The sequence below is a fragment of the Typopeltis vanoorti genome, chromosome 15 (assembly GCF_054136105.1).
Source record: "Typopeltis vanoorti isolate ZY-2024b chromosome 15, IOZ_Tvanoo_1.0, whole genome shotgun sequence".
In the NCBI taxonomy this organism is placed as follows: domain Eukaryota; kingdom Metazoa; phylum Arthropoda; class Arachnida; order Uropygi; family Thelyphonidae; genus Typopeltis; species Typopeltis vanoorti.
Genome location: NC_143563.1, coordinates 66248996 through 66264144, shown reverse-complemented (window position 1 = coordinate 66264144; position 15149 = coordinate 66248996). Strand labels below are relative to the sequence as shown.

The 15149-nt window shown below is 33.7% G+C and overlaps 1 protein-coding gene across 1 annotated transcript in view; it reads left to right on the top strand.

Annotated features, from left to right (window-relative positions):
• The window catches only part of Mcm6 (minichromosome maintenance 6), a 168193-nt gene extending 154155 nt beyond the window's left edge, over positions 1-14038 (top strand). The window contains exons 17-18 of the mRNA XM_090405865.1: positions 6758-6897; positions 12767-14038. Coding sequence (XP_090261991.1) covers positions 6758-6897; positions 12767-12874 — 248 coding nt within the window. The 3' untranslated portion in view covers positions 12875-14038. The remainder of the gene's footprint in view (positions 1-6757; positions 6898-12766) is intronic.
• Positions 14039-15149: the final 1111 nt, after the last annotated feature.

Genomic DNA, 15149 nt, shown 5'->3' with positions numbered 1-15149 from the left:
GCTTTGCTGTTTTCTCTAAATTTTCCCAAAATATTTTTGTATGTCTCACAATCATTTCCTACTCTGCTATTTAGATCCCCAACAAGGACCAACTTTTCCTTTTTCATTGTGTCAGTTGCTTTTTCTAAAGCCTCAAAAAATTCCTCAAATTCTACCTTAGTAGTAGAACCTTCTGTGGGACCATAGGCACAAATAAGTCTCATTGTCCAGTTCCCCATTCTCATATTTGCCCACATTACTCTACTTGAGACTGATTGCCATTCAAGAAGATTAGCCTCGTATTTTGTGTTGAATACTATGGCTGCTCCTTCTTTTACTTGATTGTCATTGTCTGAATATAACATTTTGTATTTATTGCTCAGAAAGATCTCACTAGTTTTTGTCTTTTTTGTTTCAGTCACCCCTATTATGTCGATCTGGTACTTATCTAATTCCTCAGCTAGCTCCATTTCTTTGCCATTCAGGCTTCTTATGTTGATAGTACCGATCTTTAACTCTGGTGATGTTGAGTTGGGGTTTGTTTTCAGATTTGTTCAGTAGCTGACTTTTCGCCGTTCACCCTGGTCCCCTGGTGAATACAACGGGGGGGGGGGGGGGTTGTTTAACCGGGCGACGCCCCAGCTGGCATGAAATTTTGTCATGTCGTACTATCATTTTTTATTTTGGTTTAACGAATGAGAATACAATTTGGTTGGCTAAATCCCAAATTCTCAGCCCATCCTCGTTTGTTCAGTATCCAAGTAGATACCCAACAGGGTGCACCACGAGAAGGTGAGGATTGGACATTAGGTCAGAAGCCCTGGTCGGTTCTCCGCATGCCTTTAAAGGCTATGTGGAGGTCTCCTCTCAGTTATACAGCTTTGACCCTTAAGCACCCCCTTCTTTCTTTGTAAAATAAAATCAGGGGTGGGATTTGTATTTGAGTAAATACGATATCCATGCTGTCACCTCCACTTAATAAACTCATTAAAAAAACATACTGTTGTGATTCCAAAATTCTGTTTATCATGATTTTTGAACTATCCAAGATGCTGTTGCATGTTGCTGTCCTATCACCATTTTAATTCACTCAGATCCCAACCTTTCTTTATCACACACTTGAATTCATACACTGCTGCTTTATAGCCAGTGCCTGCTAAGCCTTTTTTAAGTCACATGTTATTAGCAGATTTTCCAATTAACATTACCACTGATTAACATTAAGTATGTGTATAAATTCTTTCTCTTTCTATAGTTTATAAATGTTTATTAAATGTTGATTTATATTTAAACTTGAATGTATTAAATATTTGCATTTGAAAAGAGAAGGCACAGTCAACCTTTCACTGTATTGATCATTTTGTTTACATTGAAGATCTGTTGGTACCTCATAGGATTTTGCCTTTTATTGCTTTAATCAGTTGTTAATAGCCAAATATGATATTTTCTTTGTCTGGAAAGAAAATAATACTTGAAACATTCCATGAGTGTGTTGTTTCCAACAAGTGCTGTGATATAGTTGAATGTGCATTCTTGGAGTATCATATTGGTTCGATCCCATATATTAATCACAGTACTGGATTTTCTGATGTGAGATATTATTTCAACTTACAAACAGTATGTGTATTTTTTTCTAAATATGATTTGAAATGCAGGCAGTACTCTCATATTTTCCCCAAACACTACTAAAAATCCTAGATGCTATTCATATAGTAGGCAGAATGATTAAACAACTCTGATTTGCTGTTACTCCCTAGCATACATGCTCAGTCTCTATCCTGTGCATTTTCTATCAGTACATCCATGGACATCCAATTTCTTCAACCAAAAGGAAAAGAAATAATATTAGTTACTAATAACATTAATAGGTAATATTTCACATATTGTTGGATTATAAAATATTAGCATGGATAAGAGGATGGCTGACAGACAGATATCAAAAAGTGGTATATAGGAGATGTGAGTCTGCAATATTTAAGGTAACTATGGTGTACCACAAGGATCAGTCCTTGGTTCACTGTTATTCAATCTGTACATTAATGACATTGAGAAGGATTTGACAGGCTACATACAGCTATTTGTTGATGATTATGCAAAGAAAGGTAGGGTAATCAGGAATGCAGCTGATGTGCAGTGCTTGCATATTGGATATTTAATACAACATTGGATATCCAATGTCATATTCTGTTCTTGGGATTATGCTAGAAGAAACTGATCAGGCTATGGATCTTCGAATGCTAGTAGATAGGGAGTCGAAGTTATAGCTGAAGTATGTAGCAAAAATTGCAAACACAACTCAAAAGATAATTGCAGTGCTGAAGTGAACTTTGACATGTAAAGATAAGGATGTCATTTTGCCTTTACAAGACCTTGATAAGACCTCACTCTTGGGTCTGGTCTCCTGGTTTCCATTGTAATTCTGATACAGTAGAAAAGTTGCAAAGGAGAGTGTTAAAAATTATATCAGGATTGTGGAATACTGATTATGAGGACAGATTGAGAATTTGTAGACTGCAAAAACAGGAGAAAGAGGGATGATATGATTGAGACTTACAAACTTCTGAAAGGGTCATACAGGATTTCAGTTGATGGAATATTTTATTTTATGAAGGGTGGGAAAAGGACAAGAGGGCATTCTTGAAAGCTAAGAATGAATGCCACTAAGAAGGGAGTGAGATCTAACTTTTTCTCTCAGAGTGATGTATGATTGGAGGATTGCCATTGAATGTTGTGTGTGCAAGCAGTGGGAATGAATTCAAGAATAAGTATGATACCTGGTGCACGTAGTATGTGGCCTCTCTTGATGAGTCCCTGGATGTCTCTTAATAATAATATTTTAAATCAAATATGGAAATAGACAACAGTTAGCAAAGCTGGTATGTTAGGAAGTCAACTGAATAAATTTATGTGGAATAAGAGAGAAATTAGTCAGTATACTAACAATACAATGTTCAAACCAATTGTAACTTATTGATCTGAGAGCTGGGTTAGAAATAAAACACTTGATCAAAGACTAGAGGCTAGATATGAGAAATATTAGAGGAGTTAACGGATGGTAGTATTATATTAAAAATTAGGATATTAGGAAAGAACTTGACATTGTTATAATTCAGGAATGTTTTAGAAGAGCTAATCTTAGGTGGTATGGTCACTTAAACAGAATGGGAGAAGAAAGATTAGCAAAACAAGTGTTCTTTGCTAGGTTGGCAGAAAAAGACCCAGAAGAAGACCAAAGCTATAGGTGAATTGATACAGTAGAAAGTGCCTTAGAAGATAGAAATATAAGATCTGATAATGTTGGAGTCTTGACAGGCAACAGACTGATTTGAAAGAAAATTTGTCGACAGAAATGGTGTAAACTTTCATATAGTATTATCAGAATGTCCTGTACTTCCCCAACCCCCCCCCTGAGTTTGGATATTAAGAATTTTATGAGACGATGCTGATAAGAGTATATTATCATTTCAAATTCCATTTACAAAGAATAAGTTTAAAGATCCATAGTTATGATACTGTGTCACTTAAAGCTGCACATGAGAAGCTATTGTATTAAAAAAATAACAATATAAGTTGGCTAAAATTCTTTTTGATAACTATTTTCTACACCTGGAACATTGTAAAAGCATTTCTGTTGGGATTAGGCTGATATGATAGTGTCTCATGATTCTTTATAAAGATGCTCATATCTTTACATAGAACATTTTCACAAAGATATTTGCATCCTTAAGCATAACATTGTAGCAAGGTCATCACATTCCAGATCTATTGAAGGGGCATGATCAGCCAACCTTGATTTATTGCTTGTAATTGTAGATGTATTTACTTTGTGTAATGTCTGTAGATGCCATAGGTTTGCAAATACAAAATTCTCCATACTTGTGGGAGGGACTAAAACTGACCAGTGCCCTTCAGATTTTTTTTTTTTTTTTTTTTTTAGAGAAGTAACATTTTTTTTTTATGTATGTATACTAAATCCTAATTATACCTAATTTCTTTCAAGGACTTATGAATATCTCTGCCAGTAAAAGTGAACTTTCTGTATACAGAAAAACTGAAATCAATAGGATAAACTGAGCCAGGAAAGAAAAGTAAAGTTCATTCTGCTTGATTCAATCTCCATAGTGAACTTAATTCAGTGATTGATGGTGTTTGATTATGTTAACAACTCCTGGTGGCCAAAATATGAGCACATTACTTCAGATGTCATACAGAATTGGTTATATATCTTGCACACAACAACAAAAAAATGCTCTTGACATCACATTAACTACTCATCCTCTTTGATAATCTAGAAATATTAAAGAATAGCCACAAATTCTTCTAGCTTACCCTTGTATACTATAGGTCATCAATGTTTCAATGGTCAGTTGTTTGTAAAAATAACATTACAGAACCATATTAAATAATGAAGATATCAGAAAAGAATTCTAACATTAACTGCATTAATGCTAGAATTAATGCATATAATCAAATAGTATATGGACCTAAACAAAAACGGATGAAAAATTAACACTGTTCAAGTAGTGTGAGGAATAGGAGGCAAATCAATTTCTAAATAGAACTGTGTGTATTAAAAACTTGACAAAGAAGTAAGTTGTTAATAGGGAAACTAGAAATAATGAAATCTTAATTATATTGGACTGTCATAGTATTCTGTACATTTTCTTGAAAACGCTTGCCATAAATGATGTTAAAATAGAACTAATTGGTGTGTGTGTGTGAAATAGATTAAATGAACTGGAAGCTGATAGATAAAAATAGAAATATTATTTTGTATTTAAATAATGCACACAACTAATTTCATCTTCTTAGAAGACTTCATCGGGTGCATAACATGAAAAACCAGATACCACAGTATTGTTGGGCACGTGCATGTGGTCATGATCTTGTGAATGCCAAAGTTGGATTGCAGCACAGTGACAATCAGAAAGCTTATAGCTGAGGTTAGTGTTCCAGTGTAATGAATTGAAGACAATTTCCTTAGATTCCACAGTTGTTCTCTTGAGTTCATCATAGCATCTAAAGATGTTCCCTGATTTGTTCCAGATGACTGTGTGAGTGATAAAATTTTTATCATTAGGGTCAGTAGAATTAAGGAAGTGATTAGATAGTGCGCTAGCCCTAGTTCTGGCATATGTGATGTTTCTCAATATGCTCTTCCAGTTGCATCAAAGACAGTAAACACTAGGATATTTTAAGCTGTTATGTTTTTGTTTAGGTGTACTGGGTAAGGAACGTGGCTTGGGCAGAGGAATGAAAGAAGTCTAGATTTTAAATTTCTTGAGAACTTTAGCTAACTTAGGAGAAACGGAGCTGGTATGGTGGAGAATATATAGCTTTTTCCACCATCTCTATCTTCAGTATGGCAGGTAGATGGATTAAATAGGAGCTTTCTAACTGTTTATTTAGAATAACCATTTTTCTGAAGTTCTAACTCTTTTAAAGGATAAGTTATCAAAAAAAAAGTTGTCTCTACTGACCCATTGTGTTAATTCTAGTTATTTTCTTTTCAAAGTTACTATCCACAAACAGAACTTTGGCTTAGCCATGGGTAATTCTTTATCCCCCATACTGGCAAATTTATACTTGGCAACATTTGAAGAAAAAGCTCGCTTCATTCCCATTAAAGCCTAGGTTATGGAGGAGATATATAGATGATATTTTCTTTCTATCACTCACCCAGTCATCATCTGGAACAAATCAGAGAACATCTTTAGATGCTATGATGAACTCGAAAGAAGACTGTGGAATATGGAAATTGTTCTTAACCCATTACATTTGAACACTAACCTCAGCTATAATCTTTCTGAATGTCACTGTGCTGCAATCCAACTTTGGCATTTACGAGATTATGACCATGTGCACTTGCCTAACAATACTGTGATATCCAGAATGCCTTCAAATGTCAGTAATAGGTTGGCAATTTAAGTTATAGCTATGTGGTTTTTTTTTTTTTTTGGATGTTTCTTTTCATGTAATGCACCTGACGAAGTTTTCTACAAAGACAAAACTAGTTCTGCGTGTTATTTAAATAAAAAAATAATATTTCTATTTTTATCTCTCAGCTTCCAGTCATTTAATCTATTTTAAATATTTTTTTTCAGTCAAGTTTCTCTTCAGTCAAGCTGTTTTATCATGCGTGTGTGTGTGTGTGTGTGATAAAACAGATTTACTCGGCTGAGGAACAAGAAATTATATTCTTCAGTCGTGAAGTGACTTAATGCACAAACCTTTTTTTTGCTTACACTTGGATAAAGGATTAAACTAAGAATATAATTTTTTGGCAACCAAGTGAAAAAGCTTTCAACATCTTTCTCTAATTCAGAATATTTTAGTAATAAGGTGTGATGCTTTTTGACTACTTGTATATGGAAATATGGCTTCTGCATTACTTCAACCTTGATATCACTTCTGGGTAGTGGCCCTTCCCATAATGCATACATAATATTTTCTGTAAGGATGTGTGTGTGTGTGTGTGTGTGTGTGTGTGTGTGTGTGTGTGTGTGTGTGTGTGTGTGTGTGTGTGTGTGTGTTGCATTATGGGATACTAAGGCAATTGATGTGAAGTCATCAGCCTCCATATATAAGTAGCCCAGTTGTGAAATTTAAAAAAAAATTTTTTTTTCAGTCATGAAGTGACTTAAAGTGCAAACTTTGTTTGCTTACACTTGGATAAAGGATTAAAACCAAGAATGTAATTTCTTGGTATCTTTAATACATATGGATATAGTTTTCTTATTATATACTTAATACTATGTTACCAAAATTTTCTTCATAGAAGCAGGAGAAGAAGGCATGAGAATGAGTGAATTAATAAATTGGTACCTGAAAGAAATTGAAAGTGAGATAGAAAGTGAAGCTGAGTTAATCCAGAAAAAACTGTTAGTGGAGAAAATTATTGAACGACTTATTCACCATGTAAGTTAAATTACTATTTTAGATAATAATAAATAAAAATTAACTAATTTTTGCTAAATTTGATATACATATTTTTTGCATACAATATAAGGGTTTCTACAAAAGAATGCTAATATTTTAAGTGAGCATTTGTTGACAAAAGTAAGATATATCAGCAATGTTATAAGCTACAGTTTGGTATGCCTTATTTGTAATTTGGGATTATGTTGCTTGGCATTTATCTAGCCAGTAATTAAACTGTTATACATTTCAACATTTTCAAAGTATAGCAGGTGTCTATACTATGCTTACTGTGATTAATTGGGACAAATAATAATATTTCTTTTTATTTATGAATAAATAAGTGAATTTCAAGAGAGGAGAAGGGACTATTTATTTTTCTTGTATACAATTTCTTTTTTTGGAAGCCTGCTCAATAAGGGATAAGAGCCTTATGCCCTATATAGGAGATAACTACCATTCAAGAACCTTTAAGGAAGCAGCTACAGTTGCTTGCAGAACTGAAAACCTAAACAAGAATCAAGGTCTAACCTTACTAGAAATTTGGAAAGCTTTAATTAAATCATTAGAGCTGGGTCAGAAGTAAAACACTTGACCAAAACTAGTGACCACAGATATGAGAGTCCTGAGAAAGATTAGGGGCATGAACAGATGGCATGGCAGTATCACATTAAAAATGAGGATGTTAGGAAAGAACTTGACATTGTCAGCACCAGGAATGTGTTAGCAGAGCTAATCTCAGGTGGTATGGCCACTTAAACAGAATGGGAGAGGTAGGAAAAAGATCCAGAGGAAGACCAAGATATAAGTGAATTGATACAGTAAAAAGTGCCTTAGAACAGTGTTTCCCGAACTTATGGATTTAAAGACCCCCTTGGGAAAATTAAAATATTTTACTCCCCCCCCCATCGAAAAAAATCGTAATACAGACATATATTATTATAATATTTATTGTATTTATATTCAATACAAAACATACACAGCGAATAGGGTATGTCAGAAACAACAGACAAGACATTTCAGGCCTTTCTTGCCACTTTGCCTGTACCAACCATCACATTGAGTGGGATAAGAGCCTTATGCCCTATATAGAAGATAACTACCATTCAAGAACCTTCAAGGAAGCAGCTACAGTTGCCCGCACAACTGAAAACCTAAACAAGAATCAAGGTCTAACCTTACTAGAAATTTAGAAAACTTTAATTAGATCATTAAACATCAAAGAAATGAACTTTCGTGACAATTACATCATGAGATATAACAAATAAATCACGTTCCCGAGACGCACATTGTCTCGCACAATACTAATTTTTGTATGAATTAGAACCATCAGTTATAACCTAGTCTGTTACCTTCATATAGCTTACTAATTTTGTATTCCCTAAAGATGCCGATAGAAAAATTGGCGAAACATGTAGGACGATAAATTAAAAGCCTCTTGACTAACATTATAAAAAAAGTGTAATAGTTTATATACATAATAGTCAAGAAAAAATACCACACAATGAACAGGATCAAAGAGATCACCAAACGAAAGGTACGCAATCTCGAAGGTTTAAAATGCAAAAAGCTAGGTATTTAAACCATCTGACTTTTTTAAAAAGATGTAGAGACAATAGCATGATCCGAAAATTTAAATTTCTTTGTCTAAAACAATATTATAAAACTAAAAAAGCTAACATGATTTACCAACAAACTTCGTTTGCACTTCTCAGAAAAAGAATTTGCCATACGAGATTCTTGCTTAGCAAAATAGACTCGCAGTGCTATAACTTATTCACAGATATCTGTAATAGCCTTGACGCAGAGACATGGCAACTATTAGATAATATTAGCAACAGTTTTACCAAAACCTTTAACCACAGCAAAAAGAGACAAATTGATAAATTCAACATGCTGTATGATAATCGTATCAACTACAAACCGTCGCTACTAGATAACCAAGTGATAATTAACCTATCTAAACACTTTTTAACAAAACCTGAGATCTCAATTCTCAAAAAAGGATTCAATTTTGCCTTAAAACCCACTGCCATTCCTAAAATAGAGTTCATCTGCAACTTAGAAAAAGCCTTCTCATTGCTACCACTTCCAATAGCTAATGAATTACGTTTAAAAAGCAGCATAATCCTTTCAGCTCCGTCAAGATCTCCTAACACTAACTCTAACCAAATGGAAAGAAGAATGCTTCTCAAATTAAAGAATAACAAAGACATAATCATACTTAAAGTCGACAAAGGCAATAATACAGTTATATTAAATACTAAAGATTACGAAGAAAAAATTAAAAATCTATTATCTGACACGTCTGTCTATGAAGTTCTCAGTACGGATCCTACCCTAAAAAACCATAATGACACCAATGAACTATTATGTGGAATGACTAACTGGCCTATAGAAGTAATAAGAAAGCTAAAATCAATGCACCTGCTAACTCCAAGATTGTATGGCGTTCCTAAAATTCATACCATTACGTCCAATAGTTGATGGAATCTATTCTCCTACTTACAACTGTCCAAGTACCTTGCAAAGATGTTACAACAACACATTCACGTCTCGGATACTTATATTAAAAACTCACAACATTTTATAGATAAATTAAAAAACATCCCTATCTATGAAGATGATATACTAGCAAGCCTGGACATTACATCTCTGTTTACAAACATTCCAGTGGTTGAAGTCATCAACATCTTAGACAACTTGTTCCCAAGAAACATCACTACTTCGTTCAATCACTGTTTAACTTCTAACTATTTTATTTGGCAAAAAACTGTCTACAAACAACTCACCGGATTAGCCATGGGTAGCCCCCTCTCTCCTCCTTGTGCTGGCTTATTCATGGAAGATCTAGAGGATAAAATCTTATCCCAGATCATTCCAAAACCGAAAATTTGGTACAGATATGTTGATGATATCTTTCTCATTTGGGAAATGAGAAAGATATCATTCTTTCTCATTTCGAAGAAGAAGAACTAATTGATTACCTCAACCAAATCAATAGTTTCCACCATACCATCAAATTCATGTTAGAAATTGAAAAAGATGGAAAACTGCCATTCCTAGACATCCTAATGAAGAAACAAACCAATAATAGTATCAACCTATCTGTGTATAGAAAACTTACAAATACTGGACGTTACCTCCATTTCAACTCGTCTCATCATATATCTCAGAAACTTAGCATTATCCATATGCTCAAGAAAAGAGCTATACAGTACACAACAGACCAAGATGACCTACAAACGGAATTAACTATGATATCCAGAGAGCTATCTTTAAATGGTTATCCAAAAAGACTCTACAAGAAGATTCTCTTTACTGATATACCACACAGACAATGTGATGACTTCCAATACATCAGTACTATTACTATTCCATATGTAAGCAGCATTTCCAAAAAAATTGGCTAACCTTCTAAAACCACATAATATCAGAGTAGCATTCAAGCCAGTCAACACTATTCGGAAATTTTTAAGATCACCAAAAGACCCTCATCCATTCTACAAGTACTCTGGAGTATATAATATACCTTGCTCATGTGGTATTAGTTACATAGATCAGACCTCTAGAAGCTTCGAAACGAGAAAGAAAGAACACATAGGGTATGTCAGAAACAAGACATTTCAGGCCTTTCTTGCTACTTTGCATCTACCAACCATCACATTGAGTGGGATAAGAGCCTTATGCCCTATATAGAAGATAGCTACTATTCAAGAACCTTCAAGGAAGCAGCTACAGTCACCCGCACAACTGAAAACCTAAACAAGAATCACGGTCTAACCTTGCCAGAAATTTGGAAAGCTTTAATTAGATCATTAAACATCAAAGAAATGAACTTTCATGACAATTACATCATGAGTCATTACAAATAAATCACGTTCCTGAGACACGTGCATTGTCTTGCACAATACTAATTTTTTGTATGAATTAGAACCATCAGTTATAACCTAGTCTGTTACCTTCATATAGCTTACTAATTTTGTATTACTAATTTTGTACTTTGGAAATGAAAAGTATTAGAGGATTTATTTATTTATGAGACTTTGCAAAACCTATAATACATTAGAGTGTGGGTAGTAAAATATTTAAGATTAATCCTTTGCAGTATTTCTCAGATCTTTTTTCCTGTAAGTAAAATCAATTTATATACGTCAAAAAAACTGTGACCTCCGTTATGAATTCCAAAAATTTGTTCAACACAGTGTAGTATTATATACTATGCTGTGTTTTATATTTATATATTTTAGCTTTTCCATTGTGATTGGTATATTCAAGTAGTTATTAGTCAAATAAATTAAGTATTAAAGAAGTATATATAAACTACACTGAGTTAGCTTTGTATTAGGAACACAACCTAATAATGTGTTGGTTCACATCTCTGTGCAATCACAGCTTGCAGATGCCTAGGAACAGATTCCACAAGGTGTCGAACATCCTCCATGTGTAACTCCATCCATGTCTGCTGCACAACTTTGTCAGTTCATGCTCATTCTGTAGAGGAGGATCAGCAGTTCTCACACCCTGTTCAAACATATCCCACACATGCACATGGGGGGAGCCAAGGCGGTGCATTGTCCTGTTGAAAGATGGCACTGTGGTCGGGGTAGACCTCCTGCAGATATGGATGGAGATGGTTAGCTAATGGGTCTCTCTGGCATTCACCATTTAGTATTTGTGGGCTAATAACCAGTGGACCTAGGACATGCCAGGAAAAAGTTCCCCAGACCATAACACCACCTTCGTTGGCCTGTTGAACCCCCCAACTGTGCAACCAGGGGATATGGCTTTATGCTATTTATGCCAAATGCAAACCCGGCCATTAGCATGGTACAGCAGGAAATGGGACTCATCACTCCAGGCGACCTTCTTCCATCTGTCAAAGGTCCATTGCCAACATTCCTCAGCCCATGTGAAGTGTTGTTTGCAATGCCTGGCCATCATCATGGGTATATCCTTGTTGGTCTCCGGCTCTGGAACCCCCAGGCGAAACAAGATACAGCGTGTGGTTCCTGTGGAAATGGATCAAACTGCCTCACTGTTGTACTGGTAGGTGAACGGTGTGACTTTGCACTTCATTGCTGAGATACCAGTCACACCCGATGTTTACCTCTAGGATCAACCACGTGTGGCTGACCATTGTGAGCCCATCTGCTGGATGTCTGTTCATGGTTAATCCAATCCTGGTACACCCTTGATAAAGTAGTATCAGAGCAACCAACAAGTCTGACTGTTTCTGAAATACTGGTACCTGCCCTCCTGATCCCCCCCCAACTATCTGCCTATGGTCAAATTATCTTATGTTACCACGTTTCCCTATTACTGGCGAACATTTACTGATTACATACAGAGGAATAGGTGTGCTTATTTATAGTAGCTGCACATGATGTTGATATCACGTGGTATTTCATTATCATGCCAAATATGTAAATTGGAGGGAAGCTAATGCAAAGCTCAGCGTATGTACTACTAAACTATACAGTACATAAAGTTTATTTATGTGCTTTACAGTAATTCAAAATGATTTTCATATGATTATTTAAAAATAACCAAAATGATTGTCTGCTAACTGGCAGATGAATTCCTGATATACCATTAATGTTACACATATGAAAATTTGAGAAGCAATGACTGCAGTCATATGATGAACAACTGGATGTATTGTGAATAAACAGAAATGCGCAGCTAATGAATATGAACTTTGTTACATATGCATACACATGCATGCTCCTGAATTTATTGGCATTCATAATTGCCCATGTCGCATCTTTTTTATATGAAGTGTAGCGTTCAAATGTCAGTTGAAAATATACATTCCCATCCATCCTTACTGAATTATACACTACATATTAAATTTCATTCATTTTAGGATCAAGTTATTATTCCTTTATCAAAGAAAGGCTTGAAGGGAGAAGAAGTTGAAGAAGATGATCCTATTCTAGTTGTCCACCCAAATTTTGTTTCTGAAGATTTGTGATAAAAGTTATGCTTTCGCAATTTCCAGTTTTATTTTGTACATTACTTTTTAATTATAGTATGTTATTTTCAAAAGTGTCGTTTAGATTGCTTCTTTAAATATAATTATTGTTGCAGTATGTATTACCAAGCAAAGGTAATTTTTAAAAGAATTGTTCATTCACTATACATACATACATAATTGCACTGTTTGTTTTCATTTAATTGCATCTCAGTTTTATTTTCTTAAATCTCTTCTATAATTTATTCCTCACTTTTTTTCAGTTTATAAGACCACTAAAAGTTTTATATTGACTTGCCAAAATATTTTGAATTGTACTTTCTAAAATATTGTTGTTGTTTTTTTGCCTAGAAAGTGGAGAAACACTGGATTTTCTTTTTCCAACTGTATATATATCTTGGCATTATTTGATTGATTATTTTTTTTACTGTGTTCTGAGGTTAAATTTGTTGTAATCTTTTGTATTCAAACGATCTGGTTTCTCCTTTTTCATTCAACCATAGCTTCTTATTCATTGCTAAATTTGCAGATCTGGTAAAACTGTAGTGCAAATCTAGTAATGAATAGTGTATATAAAAAGTATCTTTTTTATAAATATTTTTTTGCACTGACAATCACATATATTAATTTAAAAAATAGAAATATTTTTTACTTGTAATGGCAAAGCTTTTTGTCATTTTTCTGTTGCATAAATAATACAATTATTGATTGATAGGATTTTTTTTTTTTTTTTTTTTTTTACAGCTGTTTATTATCGGTGAAATGAAATTTTAATATTAATACCATAATGCAGTTCTCAGTATATCAAACTTGTAGCACCAAAAGAATTAGTTTAGTATAGCAAATTTCTTTTAGCATAGCACTGATGCTGTGGACTTGAGGGATTGACTTTTTTTTTTTGGTAATTTGTTATATTAAGTGAATTCACTATGGTGGTGTTTACTATAATGAGAGGCAACTGTTTAATAAACTAGAGAATGTTTATTGTTAACTGTTCATTCAGTTTTACTTTTGCATTTGTTAATGTCATGCTATTAATGTGTCAGAATAATAAAAACTATATGAATTTGTCTGATTTACCGTAACCATTATTCCAGAATATTAATGATTCTTTGTCTTTATTTTATGAATCAATTGTAAATATTGAATAAATGATGTTGTTTAATAACTTTTTTTTATGAAGTAATTTATACCTTTCAAGATGTTTAATCAGTTATATTGAGCATTATTTATAACAGTATTTTTTCTAGTATGCTTTTTGTAATTAACTTTTACTATAATCTTTTGTTCTAAATCTTTTCTTTGTTTTACATAGCAGCCAAGTTAACTATTATAGTAATAATTAAGTATTAATTATTCGAAAGCAATTATGATACATTTCAAAAATTCAGACTTTGTGTACTGCACATAAGTAAGCATCAGCATTTGAGTAAAATTGGGTTTACCAAGATGATTTCATAGATCCAGTAAATGCCATGTCCTAAGAATACTTCAGGCACAAACTTTGTTTGCTTACACTTGGATAAAGGATTAAACCAATAATATAATTTCTTGGAATCTTTAATTTATTTTATTAATAACATAAGACTTATTTCACAAGTTCATGGCAAATAAGTCATCATGCAGTCCGAGAACATACAGAGAAAAATATGAGAAAGCATAACATTGTGTAAAACTACCTGATCATGGGAAGACTGGTAAGAACATAGAAAATTAAATATCAGAAAAGTTGCAAATATTCTGGAGGCTATTGAAAAATTTTAAATGAAGGAAAGAGGAATCAAAGATGATAAAAGGTGACATGAAAAATGAAGATAAATTTATTTGTTAGGAGTAATTACGTTTCAAGATTGCTAAATGAAACAAGCAGTGACAGCACAGTGATGAAAGATGCTGAAGACGAATGCAATCAGGAGTACATATCAATACTTGAGGTAGAAAAAGTGATCAAAATCCTGAAATGTAGAAAGGCAGCTGCAATAAATGGCATTCAACAAGATGTATGCTTAAATGTGGAGGAATAAGTTTTAAATTGGGCACACTGCATAATTCAGAAGGCCTGGACAGATGGTTGATTGGAGTAGATCTCTTATAGTATCCATCTATAAAAAAGAATGTGAGAATTAATTTCCATGCTGAATGTTCCAGGTAAGATTTTTGATGCTGAAAACACTCAGTATCGGTAGGATGTTTGTGTATCAGACTATTAACTGTTATAATGATACAGAAAATGTATCTGACTACCAAGGAACAGGCCAACAGCTGAATTAGGATA